At 43.1% G+C, this 25,537-nt stretch overlaps 1 protein-coding gene across 5 annotated transcripts in view; it reads right to left on the reverse strand.

The window, feature by feature from the left end:
• The window catches only part of Cdk5rap1 (CDK5 regulatory subunit associated protein 1), a 32,457-nt gene extending 9,470 nt beyond the window's left edge, over positions 1–22,987 (reverse strand). The window contains exons 1-13 of one of the 5 annotated variants that reach the window (XM_052183987.1): positions 22,846–22,986; positions 22,325–22,444; positions 20,564–20,886; positions 18,756–18,859; positions 18,170–18,204; positions 15,952–16,052; positions 10,339–10,549; positions 8,686–8,806; positions 7,773–8,003; positions 6,766–6,863; positions 5,803–5,858; positions 3,648–3,778; positions 1,815–1,964 (exon numbers count right to left, since the gene is read on the reverse strand). In XM_052183987.1, the coding sequence (XP_052039947.1) occupies positions 1,815–1,964; positions 3,648–3,778; positions 5,803–5,858; positions 6,766–6,863; positions 7,773–8,003; positions 8,686–8,806; positions 10,339–10,549; positions 15,952–16,052; positions 18,170–18,204; positions 18,756–18,859; positions 20,564–20,867 (1,542 nt within the window). In that variant the 5' untranslated portion in view covers positions 20,868–20,886; positions 22,325–22,444; positions 22,846–22,986. The other 4 variants (XM_052183989.1, XM_052183985.1, XM_052183988.1 and 1 more) reach the window with 4 other exon arrangements.
• Between the last annotated feature and the right edge of the window lie 2,550 nt (positions 22,988–25,537).

Consider the following 25,537-nt stretch of genomic DNA (forward strand, 5'->3'; position numbering starts at 1 on the left):
AAGAACCCAGGTATCCCTCAACAGAAGAGTGGATGCAAAAAATGTGGTATATCTACACAATGGAATACTATTCAGCCATTAGAAACAATGAATTCATGAAATTCTTAGGCAAATGGATGGAGCTAGAGAACATCATACTAAGTGAGGTAACCCAGACTCAAAAGGTGAATCATGGTATGCACTCACTAATAAGTGGTTATTAACCTAGAAAACTGGAATACCCAAAACATAATCCACACATCAAATGAGATACAAGAAGAAAGGAGGAGTGGCCCCTGGTTCTGGAAAGACTCAGTGAAACAGTATTTGGCAAAACCAGAACGGGGAAGTGGGAAGGGGTGGGAGGGAGGACAGGGGAAGAGAAGGGGGCTTACGGGACTTTCGGGGAGGGGGGGGCTAGAGAAGGGGAAATCATTTGAAATGTAAATAAATTATATCGAATAAAAAAATTAAAACAAACAAAAAAAAATCTTGAAAGCAACTGCTCTCTGCCATTTGAGGACACAGCGCTGAGGAGAGCCACCAGCCAACCAGGAAGTGGATCCTCCCTCTCAAGAACTTGGCTGTGCTTATCTCTGACTTCCAGCCACAAAACTAGAAAAAAGAATTTCTATTATTTAAGACAAAAAAATAAAAGAGAGGGAGACAAGGAAGGCAATAGACGGAAAAGGAAATGGAGAGGAGAGGGAAAGGAGAGGGGGGCAGGAAAGGAGAAGGGGAAAGGAAAACAGAAAGATCAATAAACCTTGATATTTCTTTACTAAAAGAGATGTAGCTTTCCTAAAATTAGAAAATTCCAATAAAAATGTCCATGATTTCTCATCAGAAACATAAAGGCCAGCAGGAAATGGTACATTTTTCAAGACCAGAAAAGAAAGCACTAGCAACTCAGATTACAACGTGCAGCAAAAATATTCCTCTCGGGCTGAAGAGACAGCTTAGCAGAGCTAGAGTGCTCGCTGCTCTATCATAAGGACCACAGTCCAGACCCTAGCACTGCCCAAACGTCTGTAATTCCAGCTCCAAGGGATCTGACACCCTCTTCTGACCTCCCTGAACACTCAAATACACAAATGCACAAACATTCATGCTCTCTCATTCTCTCTCTCTCCATCCCTCTCTCTCTCTACCCCCCTTATACACACACACACACAAAATAATAAAAATAAATTTTTATTTATTTTTTTAAATAAATTTTTAAAGAAACTATTCTTGAGGAAAGAAACAGGAATGAAGACAACCCAAAATTAAGAAAATTTAAACAAACTTATCACTAGAATATTCACAGGAAGCTCTCTAAATGTAAAAGAAAATACTGGGTACGTTGGAAAGAAAGAAAATCGGCATGGTTATATACATAAAAAATTCAAAACACTAACAAGTAAATAAGCCAGAACCACAAAGTTTACCAAGGTTATAAAACGCAAGATAAAAGTGAAAAGCTGGGGCTGGAATGGTAGTGTTTGTCTAGCACGCAGGAGCCCCAGGTTTGGTGGACACCACATAACCTGAGCACTGACAGTGCACTCCTGTGATCCCACTGCTTAAGAAGATATAGGCAGGAGGCTCAGGTCAAGATCAAGGTCACCCTTGGCTGCACAGCAAGTCCAAGGTCAATTTAGGTAAGCTATATGAGACCAGGTCTCAAGACAGGGTTTCTCTGTGTAGCCCTCACTCTGTAGAGCAGACTGGCCTTGAACTCAGAGACCGTCCTGCCTCTGCCTCTGAGTGCTGGGATTAAAGGTGTGTGCCACCATGCCCAGCTAAAGAGTAAAATTTTAAAATGAAAAAAAGAACGAGGTATGTGACCTTACCCCTTCAACCAACACCACCTGGGTACAACCCACTGAGGCCTTGTTGGCTTTTGAAGCTTCTTCTCTGAAGACAGTAATGAGCTCCTCCAAACGCCTTAATTTTACTTCTTCTGGAACATCATCCTTCAGCCTATGATACGCTCGTGTCTTCTATAAAACAAAACAGGATAAAGGTCATTAAGGACTTGTCAAATCCTCAGAGCACAAAGAGAAGAATATATTTATTCTAATCACCAGTTACAGACATATACTTTGGTCTAAAGCCCAAACCTAAACCAGATTTACTTCTCTGGTTCTAGGAGCATTCCATGAGAAAGGGTAACTGAAATAGAATCTTTGTAGAGTCACTCTAAATTTAACAAATGAAAATCACACACTTATGGCTGGCAGGATGGCTCAGTGGGTAGGTAGGTGCCTACAACCAAGCCTGATGACCTGATTCACTCCTAGAACCCATGGAGTGGAAAGAACCAACTCCAACAAGTGGTCCTCTGGCCTACACACATACTCTGCAGTGCATGCACACCCTACAAATACATACAAAGTAAACAAATAAATATGCAAACGTAAATAAATGAATAATTTTTAAAAGAAAATCACAGACTCAAAATTAGTCTTTATATTTGTCCTAAGCTTGTATTTAGACACAAGCTAAATAATCCATACACTAAGCTACTCACTAGTGTTGTCTATAGAGACATGTAAAGCAGTCTAAATACTCACCAACTAGTACCTAGTAAGTTGTGGGTTATCAATACAATGGAGTATTAAGCAACTGTTATTAAGATAGCTCCACATTGGGGGCTGGAGAGATGGCTCAGCGGTTAAGAGCACTGACTGCTCTTCCGAAGGTCCTGAGTTCAAATCCCAGCAACCATATGGTGGCTCACAACCATCTGTAATGAGATCTGATGCCCTCTTCTGGAGTGTCTGAAGACAGCTACAGTGTACTTACATATAATAAATAAGTGAATAAATCTTTAAAAAAAAGATAGCTCCACATGTACTAATGTAACTGTGTTCCAAAATACTCTGCAAACTGAAATTAACAAAGCACAGATCAATGCATATGTCTTTGGTATGGAAGGTATTCATTTTTATGAACACATAAAATCTTCCTGAAAAGTGATGGAGTAGTTGCCTATAAGAATGGACCCAAACCTGGCAGCAGCAGAATGAAGATGTGTTTTAACCCTGTACCTCACACTGTAAGCACAGATTACCTAGTCAGAAACAATAATTATCCTTGAGAAGTATTTTAATATCATCATGGGTACATAGCTACATATGTAACATATGCTCATGTTCAAGCCAGGTAGAGAACCACTGAGCTAGGCAAGGGCCAAGGAATACAAGGAAAGGCTAAATACCACTATCTGGAAATTCAGACCAATGTGCCCTAAAAGAACTACCACACCCACAGATGAGAACAGAATAAGGAATGGGTGTAAGATCCTGAGGCCCGGGCTTTACTTGGCTAACGTGTTGTTAGTGGTGATAATCATCCTGATGGCAGTTACCACAACTTAAAAAAAATTTTCCGGGCTGGTGAGATGGCTCAGTGGTTAAGGACTCTGACTGCTCTTCCAAAGGTCCTGAGTTCAAATCCCAGCAACCACATGGTGGCTCACAACCATCCATAATGAGATCTGACACTTGTGGTGTGTCTGAAGACAGCTACACTGTACTGTATATGTAAATATAACAATAAATAAACCTTTAAAAAAAAAATTTTCCCCAGGTCTGCCTTGCTGTCATACCCTTTCTACCAGACCACTGCCAATCAGCCCCAAGCTAGTCAGAGAATGAGGCTGTCTCCCAGCAAGGACTTACTTGCCTCATGCTGTATGCAAAGAGAAAACCAGTATTGTACTGAACTTCTCGAAGTAACGACACTGTCTGCTGGTGATCATCCTCTGTCTCTCCACAGAAGCCAGTGATGAAGTCGCTGCTGAGGCTCACACCTGTCAACATCCAACAGAGGACAAAGCCGGGCACTTAGAGTGCTGTGGCTGCCTACCTCCAGAAGGAATGTAGTGTCATAGATGACAGAGGGAAGGAAAGCAAACGGGACTACTCAGCCCACATCTAAGTGAAAAAGAAGTCATGCCAGGCACGGTGGCACACGCCTTCAATTCCAGCACTTAGGAGTCAGAACCGGTAGGTGGATTTCTGAGTTGGAGGCCAGCCTGGTCTACAGAGTGAGTTCCAGGACAGCCAGGGCTACACTGAGAAACCCCGTCTTGGAAAACGGAAAAAAAAAAAGGAGAAAAAGAAAGAAAGAGGAAGTCATTATAGAGCAAGAGGAGAGAGCTTGCTCTTCTCTATCAGGCCAGAATTGGCTTCTTCACATTTCCTTCAGTGCTAGGAAGGATTCTTGGCTTCACATGCTAGATTCAGAGATACTGCAGAAGTGCAATTTCCAACTGGTTAAGACAGGGTTAAAGATTGACCCTTACTATGTGCTAGATAAGCATTCTACCGCTAGCATTCCACTCCCAGGTCCTGCTTTTATTAGTGACTCTTTCCATATTTTACACAAATATATACATCTATGCAATTTGTTTTGTTGCTATCATTTGGAAATAGTGGATTGTTTTTCTACAGTGATAGGGATAGAACTTAGGGCCTTGAGCACTATACCTCTAGACTAGACTATATCTGTATATTTTAATTTATTCATAATAACTGAGTATATGTATATATGATCAAACACTGAATTTAACATTATGTTCATTTACAATGCAGTAGCAAGAATTATCAGATACTAATTATGTAGAAAGTGCTATGTGTCATTAGCTATTCGGCTGCCACCAAAATCAGATGACATGAGCACTATTTATTTTATAAATGGCAAATCTTTGTTGTCACATAGGCAGTCACACAGTACTCACTATACACACAGAACATGTAGAGAGCCTTATTGAGGTGCCACCTGGCAGGAACTTGACATTGACCAATGTGAAGTTCCTCTCCCAGCCTTTAAGTGGGAACTCCGGTGTGAGCCACAATTCCCTCCACCTAGGATGGAGTGCTCAGACCAAGGTGAAGCCTATTGTTCTTTAAGGACCTGCAGTTTCCTGAGAAACACTAGCCACCTGCAGAGCAACTGAACTGGTTCTGCTGAGAAGCTTCCAGCCTTTGAGAAAGGGTTTTCCCTGGCCTATGTATTTGGAGTTCTTCATTAAACTTTGAGACCTTGAATAGCAGGTGTTATCTTGGTCTCAGTCTCTTTTTGCCACCTTCCCATACATCCCCAGCTTCCCTTCCAGGTAACCCGTTCGATGTAACTGCAGGCAGTTACAAGTACACCCAGCTGCAATAACATCCTGACCTATCAAGGCACAAATAAGTACACATAATACAAGAATCAGGATTTATAATGTGGGGGTGGTGGCACATACCTTGAGTCTCAACATAAGGAAGACAGAGGCATTTGGAACTCCATGAGACTGAGGCCAACCTAGCATACACAGTAAATTCTAAGCTCAGAAAGAAAAAAAATTAGAATTTGAGGGAAATTTCAGACATTCTCAACCAAATCTCAGCAAAACAAAACAGACAGACAGTAATGTATTAGAAGGAAGGGAGGAGGAAAAGCATATAAAGGGATCATGTCTAAAACCTGCCATAAACCTAATAATAGCTGAATATATGGTTTATAATCCAAGCAATAGCAATGAAACGGAAGATCACGCTCAAGGCCAGGCATATACCCTGAGCAACATAACAAGACATGGTCGGTGTCAAAATCCAAGCATAGCGATGCAGATCAGTGGCAAAGCAAGAGCCCGTAAGATGTGAGCAACACACACATCCAATCCGACAGACAGAAAGGAAAGCGGAATAGAGGAAAATGGGGAAGCAGGAAGTGAACACAGAAGCCACAAAAACTATGACATGACAGAGTGAGGAATTTGGTAGAGGCTGGTAACTCAACAAGATGACTGTGGACTGTGGAAACGGACTCAGCATTTCTTAAATGTACCTGGGATAGACTCTCTGATGTGATGAACTAACGCCACATATGCTTCTCTTGAATACCTGCAGTAAAGAACAAAAAGAGAAGACGCAGATGAACTATTCATCCTTTTCAGGGGAGGGGAGGGCAGGGTTACAAGAAGGTCTCATGTAGCTCAAGTTAGCCTTAAACTTCTGTTCTTCCTGGCTCTACCTCCCAAGTGCTAGCATCATAGGAGTGCACCACCATAGCTGGCTCAATCTTACTTAAATAAACACAATACAGAGACAACACTATGGATTTACATGAGTATTCATTTTTCAATTTGTGATTTCACATCTACAAATGTAGAGAAGTACATAAAACACCCCTCTGGGCCAGTGAGAGGTCTCAGCAGATAGATGCTTATTACCAAACCTGATGATTAAGGTCAATCCCTGGAACATACATGGTAGAAGAAGGAAACCAACTCATGACACTTGTCCTCTGGTTTACACACACACACACACACACACACATACACACAAGATACTAAAATTTAAAATATGCCCCCTCCCCTGCCCCAGAGGGCTGGAGAGATGGTTCAGCAGTTAAGAGCACCAACTGCTCTTCTGAAGGTCCTGAGTTTAAATCCCAGCAACCACATGTGGCTCACAACCATCCAAAATGAGATCTGACTCCCTCTTCTGGAGTATCTGAAGATAGCTATAGTGTGCTTACATATAATAAATAAATAAATCTTAAAAAAAAAAAATGGCCCCCAGTAAGCACTCGCTTTAAAAAATGTTAAGCAAATAGAGACTCAATCCCTATTCTGTTTAGGGGCTGCATAACAGCAAATTCAACTGTCCACAGATTTATTCAAATGATAATCACTTATTAATTTGTTACTGTGTATTGTATACTATACTAGGTCCTTAGCAACAAATGTGGTGTTTATTCAGGAGAACTGGAAAGATAAAGGATGTCCTCTCCCCAAGTAAGTCTGACCCTCTCCGCATGGCATCCAGTACACGGCTGCTTCCACTCTGGGCTGGCAGGTGGATCTGCTTACAGATGTTGTGTCTCTCACGAATCAGCTGAAGAACCTGGTTAAACAGAACACATTATGTGTGACCCAAGGCTCACCAAAGAATCATGTAGAAAAAAAATATTCTCTATATTCCAGAAGGAGGTTGCTGTTGTTTTGCTTCATTTGAGAGTAGATTACTCTGTGTAGACAAGGCTGGCATCCACCTCAGCAACTGCTTGACTCTGCTTCCTGGGTGCCGGAATTAAAGGCATGTAATGGCTCGGTGCTCGGTGGGATACTCCTCTCATTGCTTCTCCTCAAAGGCTAATTTTCAAGTAATTAAAAGGTTGACTGGGTACACACATTTAATCCCAGCACTTAGGAGGCAGAGGCAGGCAAACCTCTGAGTTATAAAGTGAGTTCCAAGATAGCCAGGGCTACACAGAGAAACCCTGTCTTGGGAAAGAAAAAAACAAAAGATATAGTCTTGCTAAGGTGTCCTAACTGGCCTGGTACTCACTATGTAGCCAAGGCTGGCCTGGAACTCATAATCCACCGGTGTCAACTTCCCAAAGCTAGGACTATAAACATGAATCACACACCAGACAAGAGCTGGAATTTGAGCCCAAGTGTGTCCCAGGCTACAGGAAGTCTGGACACTTTCCCCCTACATCATATTGCCTCCTTCTGTCCTCACTGTATCTCTGCCACCACCATCACTAACTACCATGCAGATGCCCACCTTGACCGAACATCTCACTACACAAGTGGTGGCAAGCTCCCATTCAAAGCCATCCTATCGCCTTCCTGACCCTGGGGGACTTTAAAACCTTGCCAAAGGACCAGCAGGTCTGCAAGGAGATACTGTAATGTAACATAGAATCCTCAAAGCAGGACTCAAGGTCTCTGCTGTATACTACTGGGTCCAAGTAATCATATGCTTTAGGGTGCTGATAACGTTTGTTACAACACTGTCAACACGCACCTCATCAGGAAAATCCTTGGGGTGAGGAGAGGTAAAACGAATCCTCATTTCAGGATCTATTCTCGAAACCTGGTCCAGGAGATGAGAAAAACGAAGCCCTCCTTGCTTGGGTTTGCAGTTGGCGGTAAAGCCTCTGCTGAGGTTGGCAGGCCCTGCACTATTGAACTGGACTTCTGAATTGTCCCGAAAACTATTAACATTCTGACCAAGAAGTGTTACTTCTTTTAGCCCCTGAAAACAGGAAAAACATGTTGAAAACAAGTTTAAAACTTAGTGAACAGCTTCATGTCAAACCACTGATTAAAAATTAGCTGAATCAGGAGCTAGAGAGATGGCCAGCGGCCAAGAGCACTGGCTGCTCTTCCGGAGGACCAGAGTCAAACCCCAGCACCTACAGGGCAGTTGAAAACTATCTGTAATTCCAGTTCCAGGTATCTGACACCCTCATACATGGAGGCAGACAGACATGCAGGCAAACCATGAATTTAAATAAGTTTTTAAAAATATTAGCTGAGTCTACCAAGAAACATATGGAAATCTATCTTTAAAAATTTCACACTTGTGCATCTTATCCAAACACTGAACAACAGAATAGAACCTTGAGTGAAGAATGTGCATGCCGCCGGGCGGTGGTGGCACACGCATATAATCCCAGCTCAGGAGTAAAGGCAGGCTTCTATTACCACCAATACCTGAAATGGAATATACCCATCCTAAAGGAGTTGTGTACTATAGGGGAGTTGAAAACGGGGAAGAGGCAGATAACTTCAGTCTTTAGGCAAATGAAAATAGATTTTTACAAACTAGCAATGATGGAACTACTTGTAGCTAGACAGGGGAAGAGATAACAGGCACATAATTAGAAAGGTTGTCCTCAGCCTAGCCAGATCATGCTCAGCTTGAACAACTTCACCTGCTCAGAAAGCTTCCTCACTTCCTCCAGAATGGAGGCGACTGGCCGGCTCCTCTCCCGGCCGCGAGTGAAAGGGACGATGCAGTAACTGCACATGTTATCACAGCCTCGCATGATGGACCTAGGGAAGAAAGTTCAGAACACAGTTAGCAAGGGGGCAACGTCTTAGCACATCTCAAGCAATGGGTCACAGCTCTACAGCTGTCTTAGGTGTTCTCTTTGCCTCTAACGCCACACTGAACTAATGTGAGTTCTGGAAGTACATAATCACAGACTATGAACCAGATTTAACTGGGGGCATGCTGCTGGCATGACTCAGCACTTGTGGCACTGCTACCATTTTTTATAGGTATATTAGTATAAACTAATATTAAGACTTTTATGTAGAGGTTGAAATCTCTATACATGTTATAAAACAGACCCTGAATTTAAAACATAGTTTCCATTTCTCATACAATCTTTTTCTTTGAGATGGGATCTTATGTGGGTCAGGTTAGACTTAAACTTGCTATATAGCAAAATCATGGATGATCTCATATTCCTGATCCCCTGCCTCCATCACCCAAGTATTGCATTTCCAGGTACGCATCACCATATCTGCCTCCAGCTTTGCTTTTCTGAGTCAGGGTCTCTCAGTGGAGTCCAGGTTTGCCAGACTGCCCTTGAACCCACAGCAAGCAACGTTCCTGCCTCCTGCTCCCAACTGGTACTCACTTCTTCCCAGCTACTGCTTTCTAATTCTAAGATGATGGCTTTCCAGATAACAGAAACTAGCCTGGAACACACAAAATGGCCACAAAATCACAACAATCTTCCTGCCTTGGCCTCAGATTGCAAGCAAAGACTACCACAGCTTAAAAAAAAAAGGTTTTTCTATCAAGAAAGCACAAAATATTTCCTTAAGTGAAAATAAACATAAAGCAATAATATTGGGCTGGAGAGATGGCTCAGAAGTCAAGACCACTGGCCGCTCTTCCAGAGGTCCTGAGTTCAAATCCCAGCAACTACATGGTGGCTTATAACCATCAGTAATGAGATCTGGTGCCTTCTTCTACCTTACAGGCATACATGCAGGAATATTTATGTTTTAAAAGGAGGAAAGAATCCATAGTATATGACTGCATATACAAGGGATAGTTCTAGAAGGATTAAGGAAGAAATGACAAGCTGGGTGGTGGTGGTGGTGGTACACTCCTTTAATACCAGCACTGAGGAGGCAGAGGCAGCCGGATCTCTGAGTTCAAGTCCAGTCTGATCTACAGAGCAAATTCCAGGACAGTCAGGCCTACACAGAGAAAAACCCATCGTGAAAACCAAATAAATAAATAAATAAATAGAAATAAAAAAATTACTGACATGGAAACCCAACCAGGCCTACACAGAGAAAACCTGTCTTGAAAACCAAATAAATACATACATACATATATACTTAAAAGAAAGGACTGACATGGAAACCTTTGAGAAATGGCCCTGGAGAGCAGGGAACAGGAATGACGAAGTGGGGGGTTTTTACTGCATCAGAGGTTGGTTTCTGTACGTTGTACCATAACTGCACACTTACTCCTTTTCCTATGCTCAACATAAGATTAACATGCTATTTCAAAAGCAAGAGAGAAGGGCGCCACTCATCCCCCAACTCTCAGAGGGACTCACACAAAGGCAGAAGTGGCGCTGGGGCTTGTTTGGACTGGCATGATATCCGCGTAGGTCTCATCCAGAGAGAGAAGCACATTTGCTGCTTGCTGCCCTGACTCCACAACAGCCAGCAGCCGGGGAAGGTCTCGATAGGCGTCTGGACCAGCCAAGAGATCTACCATTTTCTCCCTGTTGAGGAGCTCTCCCTTCAGTCTCTCAGCCATGCAGCCTAGGAAACAAAGAACCAGCATCTTTCCCCAGCTCTTCCAGTTCCTGGCTCAGGCTCAGGGCATGTGATTTATAACTTGCATTGAAGACCAACAGAAAGAACACAGAAAACTCCTCTGAGAGTTTAGTTTTAACCTTCACACCAAACCCATAGCACTGAACCCATATCTTCAAACACAAAAACATCATAGTAACATTCAGAGCAACTCAATTTTTTTCATCAACGCCTACATTCTAACCAAGCTCACCATGAATGACTAAACAGCATCCTCTGCCCTTCAAAAGCCTCTCAAACAAAAACTGCTTCTTCCCAAAGTTAAAAATTAATTACTATTAAAATAAAAAATATATTACATCAGAAGCCGATTTCTAAGTTTATAACTATACTTACACTTTTTTTCTCTTTAGCCCATAATATTTGCTAAATCTATGAGAAATGATATAATTATGCTGATATAATTCATACCCCCCCAAAACCTATTATTTTATTAAGTCAGTGGTGGTGGAGGTGGTGGCAGCAACGGCACACACCTTTAACCCCTGAACTGAGGAGGAAGAGGCAGATGGATCAATGCCAGCCTGGACTATGGAGTAAGCTCCAGGACAATCAGGGCTTCACAGGGAAACCACGTCTTAGAGAAAAAAAAAAAAAATTCAAAGTACACCTTTTACAAACTCCTTGTACTGGTTAGTTGTTTGGGGTTTCTTTAAAGATTTTATCTTTATTATTTTGTTCATGTGAATGTGCACCTGTGTATGTGCACATGAGTAAAAGGGTGTTGAATCCCCTGGATCTGCAATTACAGGCAGTTGTAAGCTGCCCAACACAGATGCTGGGAACCAAATTTGGGTCCTCTGTAAGAATAGTATATGCTCTTAATTGCTGATACACCTCCCCAGCCCCACAGTTTACTTTTAAGATTATTTTAAAAGTTTTTATTTATAATTATTGGGGCAGGGATACACGTGAGTACAGGTGCCTGTGTAGTCTAGAAAGGTGTTGGATATCTCAGGGAACTAGAGTTGGAACCAACTCAAGTCCTATGGAAAACCAATATATGCTCTTAGGCACTGAGCCATCTCCCCATTCTAGCCCCATTGTTTAAGCTGTTAAATTGGCCCAACCTAGACTCCTGGCAGACACCACACAGGAGGAACAGTAGCGGGCAGGTGAGCTTCCTGGAGACAGCTGTGATGGCTGTACCTTGAAGAGACACAGCCCCAGGGGCTTCATCCCACGACCACTTCTTGCTACTGCTGTGTCTTCTCATGTCTGCCATTGCTATAGTCCTCATATATCTGGCATGGTGTGATTGTCATGGAGACTCTCACTGCCTATAGCCTGGTGTGATTACTTCCTGGATGACAGCCCTCTCTGTTGGGCAGCTTTCCTGCAGATCAACATGAAGATGAACTTTCATGAGATAATGCTGTTTAGATGAATTAATGATTTTATGGAATTCCTGATTTGACTAAAATAGTTTTAGAAAGTTAGGGTAGTTGATAGGAGGTTTAAGGAGATGGTTTCAGTTGTTTTGCCAGAAAGATATGATAACATTAGAACTGAGAGTAGAACGTGGCCCTCCATGCAGAGCAGTGAGGGCTACACAGTGAGAAAAGGAGCACGGTGAGCGTTCACGACCACGCAGTTGTACTGAGAAGAGAAGAACAGGCTTGGGACCAAAGAAAACATTCGTTCTCGGTAGGGTCTGAGCTCCTAGATCCTGTGATCTAGGGATATAGCAACAGGCTTCAGTGTGTACCAGGAAAGAGAGGGTTATAAATAAAGATGAATAATTCTATTATAAGAATAGAGAATAGTTCAGTTGACCAAGACTTCAAAAGTAAGACATAAGATATAAGATAATCTATTTCTTGGTAAATACAAATTGTCATCAGCTAAGCATAAGAAAAAGCTTGCTACTAAAGACTGGCTTTCTTAAACTTTGTTAATCAATGAAATAAAAATTATTGCTTTCAGGTTACAATGAACTTGTAGAGAGAAAGATAGATGGGAAATGTTTAGTTAGGAATTAGTTTCAAAAGAAGAATACATAATCAAAAATCTGTTGCAATTTCCTTTTGTGTAATGATTTTAATCTGTGTTTGAAGAATATGTTTTTGTGGGCAACTTTTTTGCAGAAGATGAACTTTCTTCTAAAGTTCTAAAAAAAGATTCTCTTTTTTTAGAGAATATGTAACTTGTGGCTATAAGGTAATCTTTTTCCTACATAGAGAACATCTTTTCCTACATAAAGAACATCTTTTCCCTACATAGAAAACTCTGTCTTAGGTGGTATAAAAAGGCTAAAAGAAAAAAGTAGTTGTTCGAGTGAACTGGTTAGAGTTTGTCCACCCACCAAATATGTATATACATTGGGCTGGAGAGATGACTCATATATATTAAGAGCTGTGGCTGCTCTTCCAGAGGTCCTGAGTTCAATTCCCAGCTACAACATGGTGGTTCATAACCATTTGTAATGAAATCTGGTGCCCTCTTCTGGCTTGCAAGCATACACGCAGGCAGAACACTGTATACATAATAAATAAACAAATCTTTGAAATAGTATTTATTTTAAAAGGAGGATAGGAAAAGAATCCATATGAGTTAGGCTGGAGAGATGGCTCAGCAGTTAAGAGCACTGACTGCTCTTCCGATGGTCCTGAGTTCAAATCCCAGCAACCACTTGGTGGCTCACAACCATCCATAAAGAAATCTGAGGCCCTCTTCTGGTGCATCTGAAGACAGCTACAGTGTACTTACATATTATTAAAAAAAAAAAAAGAATCCATATGAATATATGACTTGATATACAAGGGATAGTTCTAGAAGGATTAAGGAAGAAATGACAAACTGGGTGGTGGTGGTGCACTCCGTTAATCCCAGCACTCAGGAGGCAAAGGCTATACTAAGAGTGATCAAGTTAACCACACTACAACAGGCAGTCTGCTATGCATAATATTAACCAAAATCTGGGACAGAAAAAATGCAGAGGTTTTTTTTTTAATTAAAGTATTTTTTTTACATTTGTGTGTGTGTGTGTGTGTGTGTGTGTGTGTGTGTGTGTGTGTACAGAAGACAAAAGCTGGTCCTCTCCTTCTACCATGAGTTTCCAGAATCAAACTCAGATCAGCAGGTTTGACAGCAAGTGCTTTCCCCACTGAGCCACCTTGCCAACTCCCCAAGCTTTATTTTTGAACTGCTTCCTGGCCACCCAGACCACAACTGTGCAACAGAGCTTTCTAACATGGAGAAGGATATGCTAGACAGAAACCACTGCAGGAGCTGCACAAGCTGGTGGCCCTAGTCAGCTGCGGCTACTGAGAAGCTGAAATGCATCTGATGCAAAGGAAAAAGGGATTTTCAAATTTTTATTTTAAATGTGACTACCAGCTACCACACTGGTCAGGACAGATCTGGATTTTCACTTGGGAATGTTCAGTATTTCACATCAAAGATAACTACACTGGAAACTCATGTTGTCCTCCAGACTCCAAAGGCTGCTCCTATATCCGTCACTGCGTATACATACTATATCAGCCTCTGGGAAGCCCACCCCTCTAGGAAGCTCATCACCATGAGCATCTATACCTCCAAGTCCTACAAAAGCTCTTTTAGGAGCTTCATCTCATTTAATCCTGCAGCTCTAACATCAAGTAAAGGAGATGCGTGGGCTAGATAAGGTTAATTTACACCCTGTGATCTAGGCCTCTAAAGCAGTAGTTCTCAACCTGTGGGCCATGACCCCTTGGGGCTTTCACAGAGCTTGCATATCAAATATCCTGCATATCAGATATTTACATTATGGTTCATAGCAGTAGCAAAATTAAGTTATGAGGTAGCAATGAAAATAATTTTATGGTTGGGGTCACAGCACATAATACATAATACATAAGGAACTGTATTAAAGGGTCACAGCATTAGGAAGGTTGAAAACACTGCTCCAAAGGAAAAACTCTAGTGCCAGTGGCTTATCCCAATACCCAGTCTCCTGAGGAAGGCATCGCAGGGGTATGGAGTAAGTGATCAGCAAAGCCAAATCTACTTTAACTTTGGCAAGTCTTCTATTTTTTTAACTCTTTGCTATTCTAAGTCCAAAAACCTCTGGCTTCTAGCAATTGTCTCTTTCTGCTACCAACAGGAGATTAAGAAAGAAAAATCTAACTATATGGGTTCTTTGTTCTTTAACTCACGGGCCCCTCACTGATCAGATGAGAGGCTTGGTATTTTTACCTTATGAGCCAGAGAGAACAGAAGAGAAAGAAAGGGAGATTTAAACACACACATAAACACACACACATATGCTTTTCCTGGGCCCAACCACCTGTCTCAACAATTCCACAAGTGTTCATGCATACTTACATAATATACATATTCTTATATGTATATGTATGTATGTACATATATATAGACAGTCAGATACATATACATATAGACATATATACAAATACACATATATGCAAATAATATATATTTGGTGGATGGGGCTGAACCCCAAATGCCACACATATACATTTGGTGGATGAGGCAGAGGCCCAGATGCCACACCTCTCTGGCTTTCTTAAACCTTCTTAAACAAAAGTTCTTTATAAAATTACCTCAGATATGTTATGCAAAAGGGGGGTTACAATAGGATGTCTATAGTAAATTAGTAAGCTCAAAACAGTGTTTCATTGTATAAACTCATTATAAATTCAAAGCAACAGCTTCACATGGCCTCGCTTTATCATTAGTGCACATCTGTGGCCTGACCTAGAATGAATGTTTTTTCTTGATCACAAATCTGTCCCAAACCTATTTTCTTATCCTAGTACAATTAGCCTATGACACATGAAGGTTTACAGAGCACTCTTTGCAGTTTTTAGAGCACTCAAAATTACTTGTATAAATGTAGGAATTGGGGGGAGATTGGGGGGGTAGAATTTGGTTTTTTCGAGACAGGGTTTCTCTGTATAGCCCTAGCTGTCCTGGAGCTCATTCTGTAGACCAGGCTGGCCTTGAACTCAGAAATCTGCCTGCCTTTGCCTCCCAAAGTGCTGGGATTACAGACGTGCGCCACCACCGCCCGGCTAAATGTAGGAATTATAAAAATCATTAATTTATCTATCCAGCATGACTACAGAAGAGTGCAAATCCATGTTGACCTGCCCAATAGGGTGGGCTGATGGCCAGGAGTCAGGAGGCTATGTAACAGTGACAGGAAAGGATATCAGCAGCAAGAAGAAATCCTGGGATGAAGTCTCCCAGGACCCTACATTTTTAGAGTTCACCTATCACAGGTTATCCAAAACAGTGGGCCATCTCCAGAAAAGTGACTTGCTAACCTTGGCCCTTCTTAGATGGCTTCTGTCACTCAAGTACCACAAGTCTCAAAATACAGTAATCTGAAAATAACTGGATACCTAGAATCCCAATCCTCAGAGGTACTCGGGAGCGTGGTCGCTTTGTCTTCAGAACTTTGAGCTGATGCAAACGGTTCCAGATGGTCTGCTCAGCCTTCTCCCTGCAAAGATCCGAAGTGGTGAAAATGAGCCAAAAATAAACTATAGAACAAAATAGGAGAACAGGACAATGCAAAGAAAATGGAAGCCATCTGAATCCTTTCACAGGTATCTACCTTTAACTCAGGGAAAGAAACTGGGAAAGCACCACTTGCTATTATTCTCTTACCCTGATGACAGCCTCCCTATACTTCCCAAAATCTAGACTAGACTAACAAAACTCAAAAACCACATTCTTCACAAACCCTTCCCCAACTCTTCTGTGAGTCTCCTCCCTTCAAGTACACTCTACCTTAACTCTGCTTCTCCTGAACTTGGCAATTTGTCTTTGTGGTTTCAAACATTCTGTAGCCCAGGCTAACCTAAAACTCATTATGTAGCCCAAACTGTCCTCAAATTCACAGCAAGCCATCTTCCTTGACCTCCCAAAGACTAGGATTGCAGGCATAAGTCACCACCCTGGCTTGTTTGATGTTTACTTAGTATTTTCTGTCATATGTTAGTGGAACACTTGTCTCAGTCCCAATATTAGACGAAGCTCTTTAAAGACTGGCTTTATGGAAGGTTCATTTCTGAATCTCCCCTAACAACCAGCTCAGCATCATTCAACAGAGGCCCTGTAAGAACACATCAGATCAGCCATGCGGTGGTGGCACATCCCTGTAATCCCAGCACTTGGGAGGCAGAGGCAGGAGGATTTCTGAGTTCAAGGCCAGCCTGGTCTACAGAGTGAGTTCTAGGACAGCCGGGACTACACAGAGAAACCCTGTCTCAAAAAAACAAAACAAAACAAAAAAAGAACACATCAGATCAATGAGTTAATATTAAAGGCAGCTGTAGAAACACTAACTTGCTTTGGACAACAACAACAAACAAATAAAAGAGGATATGTTTGCTTTTTTTAAATTATTTCTTTAATTTGGTATGTATATGGGTGTTTTGCCCACATGAATGTTTGAGTACCCAACATCTGTGTGCCTAGTACCTATAGAGGAATCAGGGGGTTCTGATGCTGAGTTACTGTTCCCCAATTGGTTCTTGATTGATCAATGGATCAATCGGTAAAGATGCCAGAAACCAATTACTGGACAAAGGAAAGAGACAGGACTCCAGATCCTTGAGGGAAGCTAGGAGATGCAAGAAGAGAAGGGAGATGCTGTGGTGGGAGAAAAGGTGACCAACCATGTGAGATCTTAGGCAGAGAGACCATAGGCTGCTTCCCCAGGTGGGAGATTAGAAATGTACAGCAACTGAGCCAATAAGGCAGGTTAAAAATAAGTTAAGGTGTGGGGGGATGGGGAAAAATATGTTTCCTCCACGGATCCGAGGGAACATGGGCTAAGCTGGTAGCATGGTCTGCCAGGAGCTTAAAGCGGGGTGGCAAAAACTACACGCTACACAGATGCCCTGGAACTGGAACAAAAGACAACTGTGAGTTGCCATGTGGGGGCTAGAGACTGAACTCAAGTCTTCTAGCCGAGCAGCCAGTGCTCGTAACTGCTGAGCCACCCTACAGTCTATCACTTCTGATGAACTTCTTATGATCAACTACCTCCTAGCCACTCCTGACAATACCACTCATCTCTTTTCAGAATTCTGTTTCCCAATGATTTGGCTACACATCAAATCAGGGACATACAAGAATATGCTGTTAGTAGCCAGAAAACATCAGGAAATTAAAGAGCACAGCACTTTTAGTTTAAAAACTCTATAAAATATACAGAGCTTGGTTTGGGCATTTTTGTGGCTATTCTTTGCTTTTAAGGCAGATCTCACTGTATAGTCCAGGCTAGTCTAGAACTCACAATCCTCCTCCTCAACTTCTACAGTGCTGGGATTGTAGCGTGTACTGCTATGCCCAGATAACATGGGTTTTATAAAAGAAGCAACCTCACAAATTGCTACTGTGAGAACAAAATTAATACAACCATGTATACTGTTCCCATGGAACCCAGCACACAGGTCATGCTCAGCAAATGCCATCCAGTTGTATCAGGACTATCTGGAAAAACTCCTAACTCTCGCTGGCCTGCGGCCATTGGTTCATCTCCATAAGTAAGCCTCCTTGACATGATTATACACAATATATTCACTTCTTAGGGAAAGAAAAAATTTGTACCTGATAGAACACGTGACAAGAAGAATCACATCAGCCTAGTAGAAAGCAAGAAAAAGAAATTTATAAACTTTGTATTAGCCTTATATAATCACTATCATGCACTCCACCTGCTTTTTTTTCTATTATTTTGATAAAACAAATCTTATCATTTTAACCATTTTTAAGGCTACAGGGCTATAATCAGAACGCTTGCACACTATAATGCAACCACTCCCACTGTCACCTTTGAGAACTTCCCAGTGAAAGTGCATTATCCATTATGTTTTAACTCAAGCCTTACCTCCACTCTCCACAAGCAAGCTTTCTCAAATTCTACATCCTCCTGCCTCCACTTCCCAGGGCTGATTACAGCCACATGTTACCACAACAAGTTTGATCACTCCTTTCCTGAAGATGAACAACACCATGAAAACTCAAAATAGCTGAACTAATATATGCCAGTCCTACAGTACATGTCACTAAAAGAAAGTGACACGTCACTCAAAGGCAGGCAGCATCCTCTTCCTGAGATACACTGCATCTAAGAACCCACACCAAAGCAGAGGAGCCCAAGCCCAGGAAACAGGGAAGCAAGGAATTCAAGTACCTCTTGGAGGTTGCTGGTCCGCAAGTAGCCGCTCTTCTGTAAAATGGACCAGGCTATCTCTGTGTCATTCACATTCATCTGACAGCCATAGGTCTCGAGGTAGACTGCAATGGAAGGCAGGCTGAGTCCAAGGGCCACATGTCTTGGGCCTCTTTGCCAAAGCCCTCAGAAATACCCGAGGCAACTGATTATCCACAAAGCCCAATGTTGCCTCAACCCTAAAACAACGCCAACTGCCAGAGGGACCGCACCGCCCCCCCCCCCCCCGCAAAATTAGTAATAGCCTTTCAGAACAAAGAAATACAACATCATATACATACACCTATTATATGCATAGTACTTGAAATACAAGGGAAGTATGCCTCCTTAAGAATCAAGGAAACAGTAAGGGTTAATGACCATTTTTATTCATCTAAGGAAAACCTAAATTCAAGTCCCTGCATTACAGTCCTCACTCTAAACAGAGTAGTTCTCTAGCCTCTGGAAGCAGCAGCACTGGCCAGAAGGTACACGCCACAGAATAAAAATGGAAAAGACATGGTCATATTATGAAGTAAAAATACAAATTTACACAACGTTCCAAAACACGAATCTCACACTTCAGTAAGTTCTTTCAAATCCTATTTCCAGTTACAGCCCCATTGTCACCAGCAGGCTATAATTCCAAGTGGAAGGCAGGTTATACCCATAAAGTCAGCACATGGTAGGCCAAGGCAGGAGAATCATGAATGTGAGTCAGCCTGAGCTACACAGTGAACTCCAGGACAACCTGGGCTAAAGAGACAGATTATTTCTCAAGAAGTAAAACAAAAAAGAAAAAAGGAAGCATGGGGGTTTTTGTTTTATTTTGTTTTGTTTGGGTGGGGGTCTCACTATCTTACTCTGGCTAACCTGAAACTCATTATGTAGACCAGGCTAGCCTTGAACTCACAGAGAACACTGCTCTGCCTGCCACATGCTGAGGTCAAAGGTGTGTGCCACATGCCTAGCCAATATTTTCTATATATATTCTGGAAGACAGTGGGCATATATGCCATGGCACCAGTTAGGAGGTCAAAGGACAAATCGTGGCAGTCAGCTCTCTCCTTCCACCATACAGGGGTCAAACTCAGGTCATCACACTTGATAGCAAGCAACTCTACCTTCTGAGTCATCTTGATAGCCCCAAGAAAGACAATTCTATGTCAGAGGAGGTGGCAGACATCGGTGATTCCGTCAGTTAGAAGCCTGAGGTAAGAGGATTTATGAGTTCCATTCTAGCCTCGGCTACACAACTAATGCCCAGCTTCAAAAGATAGGGAGTAGGCTTGGGCAAGATGGCTCAGTGGATAAGGGCTTCTGCCACCAAGCCTCATGACTTTTAACCTCTCAACTCACATGGTGGAAGGAGACAACCAAGTGTCACAAGCTATGCCCTGACCTCCACAGCTGCCACATACTGACCATAAATGGTGTAATTTAAATGCAGTTCTAAAAATTATAATATAGTATCTGCATATGTACCCAGTGAGAGGGCTCCAACTCACGTGTGCATAGCTTTGAGTTTTTTCTTGAGGATGCTGTGGATGGCACTCAGAGCTTCATGGATGTTGGGAATTCACCCCACCACACAACTCTCCCCCAGCCCACCCCTCGAGTTTCTTTAGAGTAATGCTACTTGGTGGGCTCTGATGGTTTTATATTAGGCAACCTACCCACACTATCAATGCCCTAAAGCCAAAAATATAGTAAGAGAACAGCAAAAGCAACCAGGCCACAGATGCTGCGATGGAGCAAGGAAGCCAAAGGGAAAAAAAAATAAAGCCAACCTTTTCTCTGCCTTCCTAGAAGTTCATCCCCTGAGAGATAGGGAGGTGGGTCCTCCACTTCTGGAGAAGATGGTTTCTCTTGAGGAACTGAAGCACTTCTTAAAAAATGCTGAAAAGTCGGTCCAGTGGCTAACCTGGAGCTGAAATCCTTCTGGACTCCTGCTGAGCTCTTCCCCTCTGGACTAGCACAGGACGTGCTGGACGCACTACTGTGTGCCCTGCAGGTCCTAAGCAACACCCAGCACATGGAGGTCCATGGTGCTGACAACCTCTGTGCTTGGAAGACACACTGTAAAGGATGCATGGCACCTGCAGTCCAAAATCTGCAAAAGAACCAAACACACCAGTATTTACATTCCATACAGGACCTGCTCTAGACACTACTCCTAGATAAAACAGAAGAAAGTGTGGTTTTTCAGAGGAGCAGGACTCGTAAGAGGTGTTGAGACAATCTCAGGATTATCCAGGGCTAGCCTATAACTCAACCCTCTATGTAGTCCAGGCTGGACAGGTTGAGAGGTTATGTGAGATTAGGTTTCATTTGTTCTTTTTTTTTTTTTTTAATCTTCCCATGTAGCCCAGACTGACTTCCAACTCTCCTCATTCCTCCCAATTCAGTCTTCCAAATGCCAGAATCACAGGCACAAACTATCATACACACTTCGAAGGTACTGTTTTGTTTTGTTTTGTTTTGTTTTGAGACAGAGTTTCTCTGTGTAGCCCTAACTGTCCTGGAACTTGCACTGTAGACCAGGATGGCCTTGAACTCACAGAGATCTGTCTGCCTCTGCCTCCTGAGTTCTGGGATTAAAAGTGTGCACTACCACCTCTCTTAAGGTACTCTTTATAATAGTTTACCCTACTCCAAGCATGGTAAGCCTATATTCCCAATAACTTGGGAGGCTAAGGCAGACGATCATTTGAGCCCATTTGAGCCCAGGAGTTCCAGGACTGCCTGGACAACATAGTGAGGGCTCTTAAAAACGTACTGTATCTCAAATTTACAGGTGAAAATAACTAAAGGAGGCCCAGTGACATGGCTTGGTGGGTGAAGGCACCGGCCACCAAGCCTGACCTCTCTACACACACACTACGGCACACACTACAGTGCATGAGCACACAAACAAAAACCAAAGAAGTAAAATGTAATTAAAAACAAAAAGCGTTAACCTACTCTGTGTCAGAAAAGAGACTTTTGAGTTTTAAATTTTTTTCTTCACATTTTTATTCTTGTGACATCTTAACAGCCCAGGTGTGAGCTTTCAAATCATCTACTTCTGCCCTTTAATTGCTGTGTGACCACGTTTTATAAGTCAAATCTCACCTCTGGCCTACAAATGTCACATCTATTTGGACAAAAAAAAAAAAAGTACACTAGGACCTTACCCCTTGCCAGGTGTTAAAAGAATCACACATTAAAAACCTAGATTGGGGTGGGGTAGTGGTGGCGCATGCCTTTAATCCCAGCACTTGGGAAGCAAGACAGGCAGATTTCTGAGTTCGAGGCTAGCCTGGTCTACAGAGTGAGTTCCAGGACAGCCAGGGCTACACAGAGAAACCCTGTCTCGAAAAACCAAAACCAAAAAAAAAAAAAAAAGAAAAAGAAATCCTCTCTCCAAAAACAAAAAACAAAAAAAAAAAACCTAGATTGGGGGATTGGGGGCGGTTAGAGAGATGGGGCAGTAATTAAGAGCACTGAATGCTCTTCCCGCGGTCCTGAGTTCAATTCCCAGCAACCACATGATGGCTCACAAAGCATACCTCTTTTCACAACATGGACCTTAAGAATCAGAATGTCATTGCTGCCTAGCCGACCAAGGCCAGGATCTGGAAGCCTTCATTTCTGAGTGTTGGGATGGGACACGGTCCTTTCTGATGAGCCTGGTGGGAGGATCAAATGCAAGCTTAAAGTTTTGCACAGCACAGCACGGCGCAGAACCACCTACCACATCCAAGCACGTGAGTGCTGGGCGCGGCGGCGGGGCAGCGTGAACGCCCCCAAGAGCCCGCAAGAACCCCATAGCCACCCAGTGAGGCCTCTCAGACCCCCATCTCTGCTTCACAAGAGGAAACGCCAGGGCTTGGAAGGACGCTGTGACTTGGTCAAGGACAAACAGGAGTAGGCAGCGAGGCTCACTTAAACTCGCAGCGATCTTACTCAAAGCCTGACACTCCCCAGTGATACCTTTTCCTAAGGCTTTTGGCTTTTCCTGGACGCTGCGAGCCCGCCTGCGCCACGGCAGGTCACTCGCAGGACACCACGTCTAACTCAAGCCTCTCACCTCCTACAACTGCGAAGTCCGCGTCTGAAACCGGAAGCTGTCAGCCTGCGTGAGTCCCTACTCAGGAGTCCTCCGCTACGCTCCTAGGCGTGCAACTTCTGTTCCGCCATGACGTTCGCCCGCGGTGTTCTAAAGAAGTGTTTCGTGCCGGCCTCGAGGTCCAGGTCACTGGCTTTGGAAAATAGAGACGTGAGACCCACTTCTTTAAATGCTAATACCCGTCCCCAAAAGATTAAATAAAACTTAAAACCAGGCGGACAGTCTGTATCTGCCCTTGCCCCAAGACAGTAAAGGATTTAAGGGATTCTTAGGGATTTTCTGACCCCAGAAAAATAGGAGCTCTGACTTCTCCCCATGCCTGTCACTTAGCTCCCTCCTGTCATACGTACTTTCCTTCCCTCCCCTCATCAGACCCTTTAAGAAAAGGGCCATCATGGAGCTGGTGAGATGCCTCAGCATGTAGGACACTTGCTGTCAAGCCTGACGACCTGGGATCTAATCCCCAGAACCCACAAGGTGAAGGGAGAACTGACTCCCACAAGCCCTCTGAACTCCACAGATGGGACATGCAATGTCCTCACCCAACCTCCAATCCCCCCAAAACACACACACACACACACACACACACCTGCCAGACAGAGCTACATAGTAAGATTCCGTAGATAATAGATAGATAGATAGATATAGGATAGATGTAATAAATAAATAAATAAATAAATAAATAAATAAATAAATAAGAAAAGTGGCTAAAGAGTGGTTTCTGCCGGGCGGTGGTGGTGCATGCCTGTAATCGCAGTACTCTGGGAGGCAGAAGCAGGCGGATTTCTGAGTTCGAGGCCAGCCTGGTCCACAGAGTGAGTTCCAGGACAGCCAGGGCTACAACAGAGAAACCCTGTCTTCGGGGCGGGGCGGGGGGGGGGTGCGGAAGAGGGGGGAAGTGGTTTCTGTGGCTAGCTCTGAACTGCCACGCCTTTCCTGGATCTCCCACATGGCCCTGAACAGCCGAGTTGTCCCTCAGCACCTCCGTGCCCTATTCCAGTCACATTCCTGCCTTGACCCTCTCAGTCATTCTCCCTTCCCTGTGGATCCTGACTCTAGCCAAGGTACCTCTTCTCCCCCAGACCTAACCCATAGTCCCTACACTCAGGAAAAAGCTGAGAACAGGACCCAGCCAGATCAGAGTCCTGAGGTCAGAACCACCTTATGTAGCATAAGTGTTTTTCCAAGCTTCACCATAAAACCTAGTTTTAAAGTGCAAAACATTAGGTTGAAGCACAGACTACTTGTGGACAGTCCAAATTCTACAAGCATAGAATGGTAACAAAGAGGCGCCCCCTCCTGGCATCTTCCTGTCATGACTCTCATCAAGAGGCTGGATTTGAAGGGAAGGAGTGGGGGGCATTGCCAGCCTTCCTCTTTGCCAATGGGCTTTTGTTGTTTTGTTTTGTTTTGTTTTGTTTTCATTTATATGTTTATGTATCTGGGCAAGAAACTGGAAGCGCTTCTGTATGGAAAGCCAGAAACTAGAGTTGGCTCAGCCTGTAGGACACTTCCAAATAAAGCTAGAGTTACAGGTAGCTGTGAACCATCTGATGTGGGTACCAAGAGTCAAACTCTAGTACAATGCTCCAAAAACTGCCCAGCTATGTCTCCAGCCCTCCAACAGGTTTCTTTAATACGTTACCTCTGCAATCTCTAGGTAAGACATTTTTGACCTCACTCTCTACCTCAAAGACAGTCTCAATGCGTGTGTCCCCTCAAATCCACACATTGATACCATAACCTTCAAGAAAGTGAAAATAGGAGGTAGGGTCTTTGCATAGCAATTAGGTCATAAAGATAGAACCTTATGGTTAGCTTATTTAAAAGACCCCAAGCTGGGCACAGTGGCACATACCTTTAATCCCAGCACTCAGGAGGCAGAGGTTGGTGGATCTCTAAAAGTCTGAGGACAGCCTAGTCTACAAAGTGAGTTCCAGGACAGCCAGGGGTACACAGAGAAAGAAACTCTGTCTCAAAAAGCAAAAACATAAAAGAAAGAAAAAGAAAAAAAAATTGCAACAGATAAAGGGGGAACTCTATGAGTTTGAGGCCAGCCTAGTCTACAGAAAAAGTTTCAGAACAGCCAAAGCTACACAGAGAAAGAGAAACCCTATCTTGAAAAAAAAAAATGTTTTTAAAGATTAACTCATTTTACAAATTTAAGGGTGAGAATACAAAAGTAGCCACGTGAAAAGACTCAGGCAGCAAGACAGAGCCGTGCAGTCCTTGGGATCCACCCACAGTTCAGTCTGATCCCAAAGTCCTATTCTTAGCACTGACTAGCTCAACCTCAGACTGGCTGGGTTCCCTCTGGGATTGTGCTGGCTGACAGTTGAATAACCATAGCCAACTAGTGACTGCTGACTCCAGTCTTCTTGCCTGTCGGGTGGCAACTATGTGGTGCATACATCGCGGTGTGGGGAAGAAGCAGATAAGGAGCAGAGGCCAGCAGATCAAAAAAACCCACTGGGGCTGGAGCAGTAGTCCACTGTGGCAGTAGTCCACGGTGGCAGTAGTCCACTGTGGGTTCCTGGGCTAATGTGGGATTGAAGGTGGTGACGGTTTAAAAAAGAAACAAACTCCTCTGATTCCAGAAGTTTGGGAACCCTGTGTTCTGCCAGCTTAAAGACCTGAATGTTCTACCCGCCAT

Source organism: Apodemus sylvaticus, chromosome 5 (genome assembly GCF_947179515.1).
Source record: "Apodemus sylvaticus chromosome 5, mApoSyl1.1, whole genome shotgun sequence".
Lineage (NCBI taxonomy): Eukaryota > Metazoa > Chordata > Mammalia > Rodentia > Muridae > Apodemus > Apodemus sylvaticus.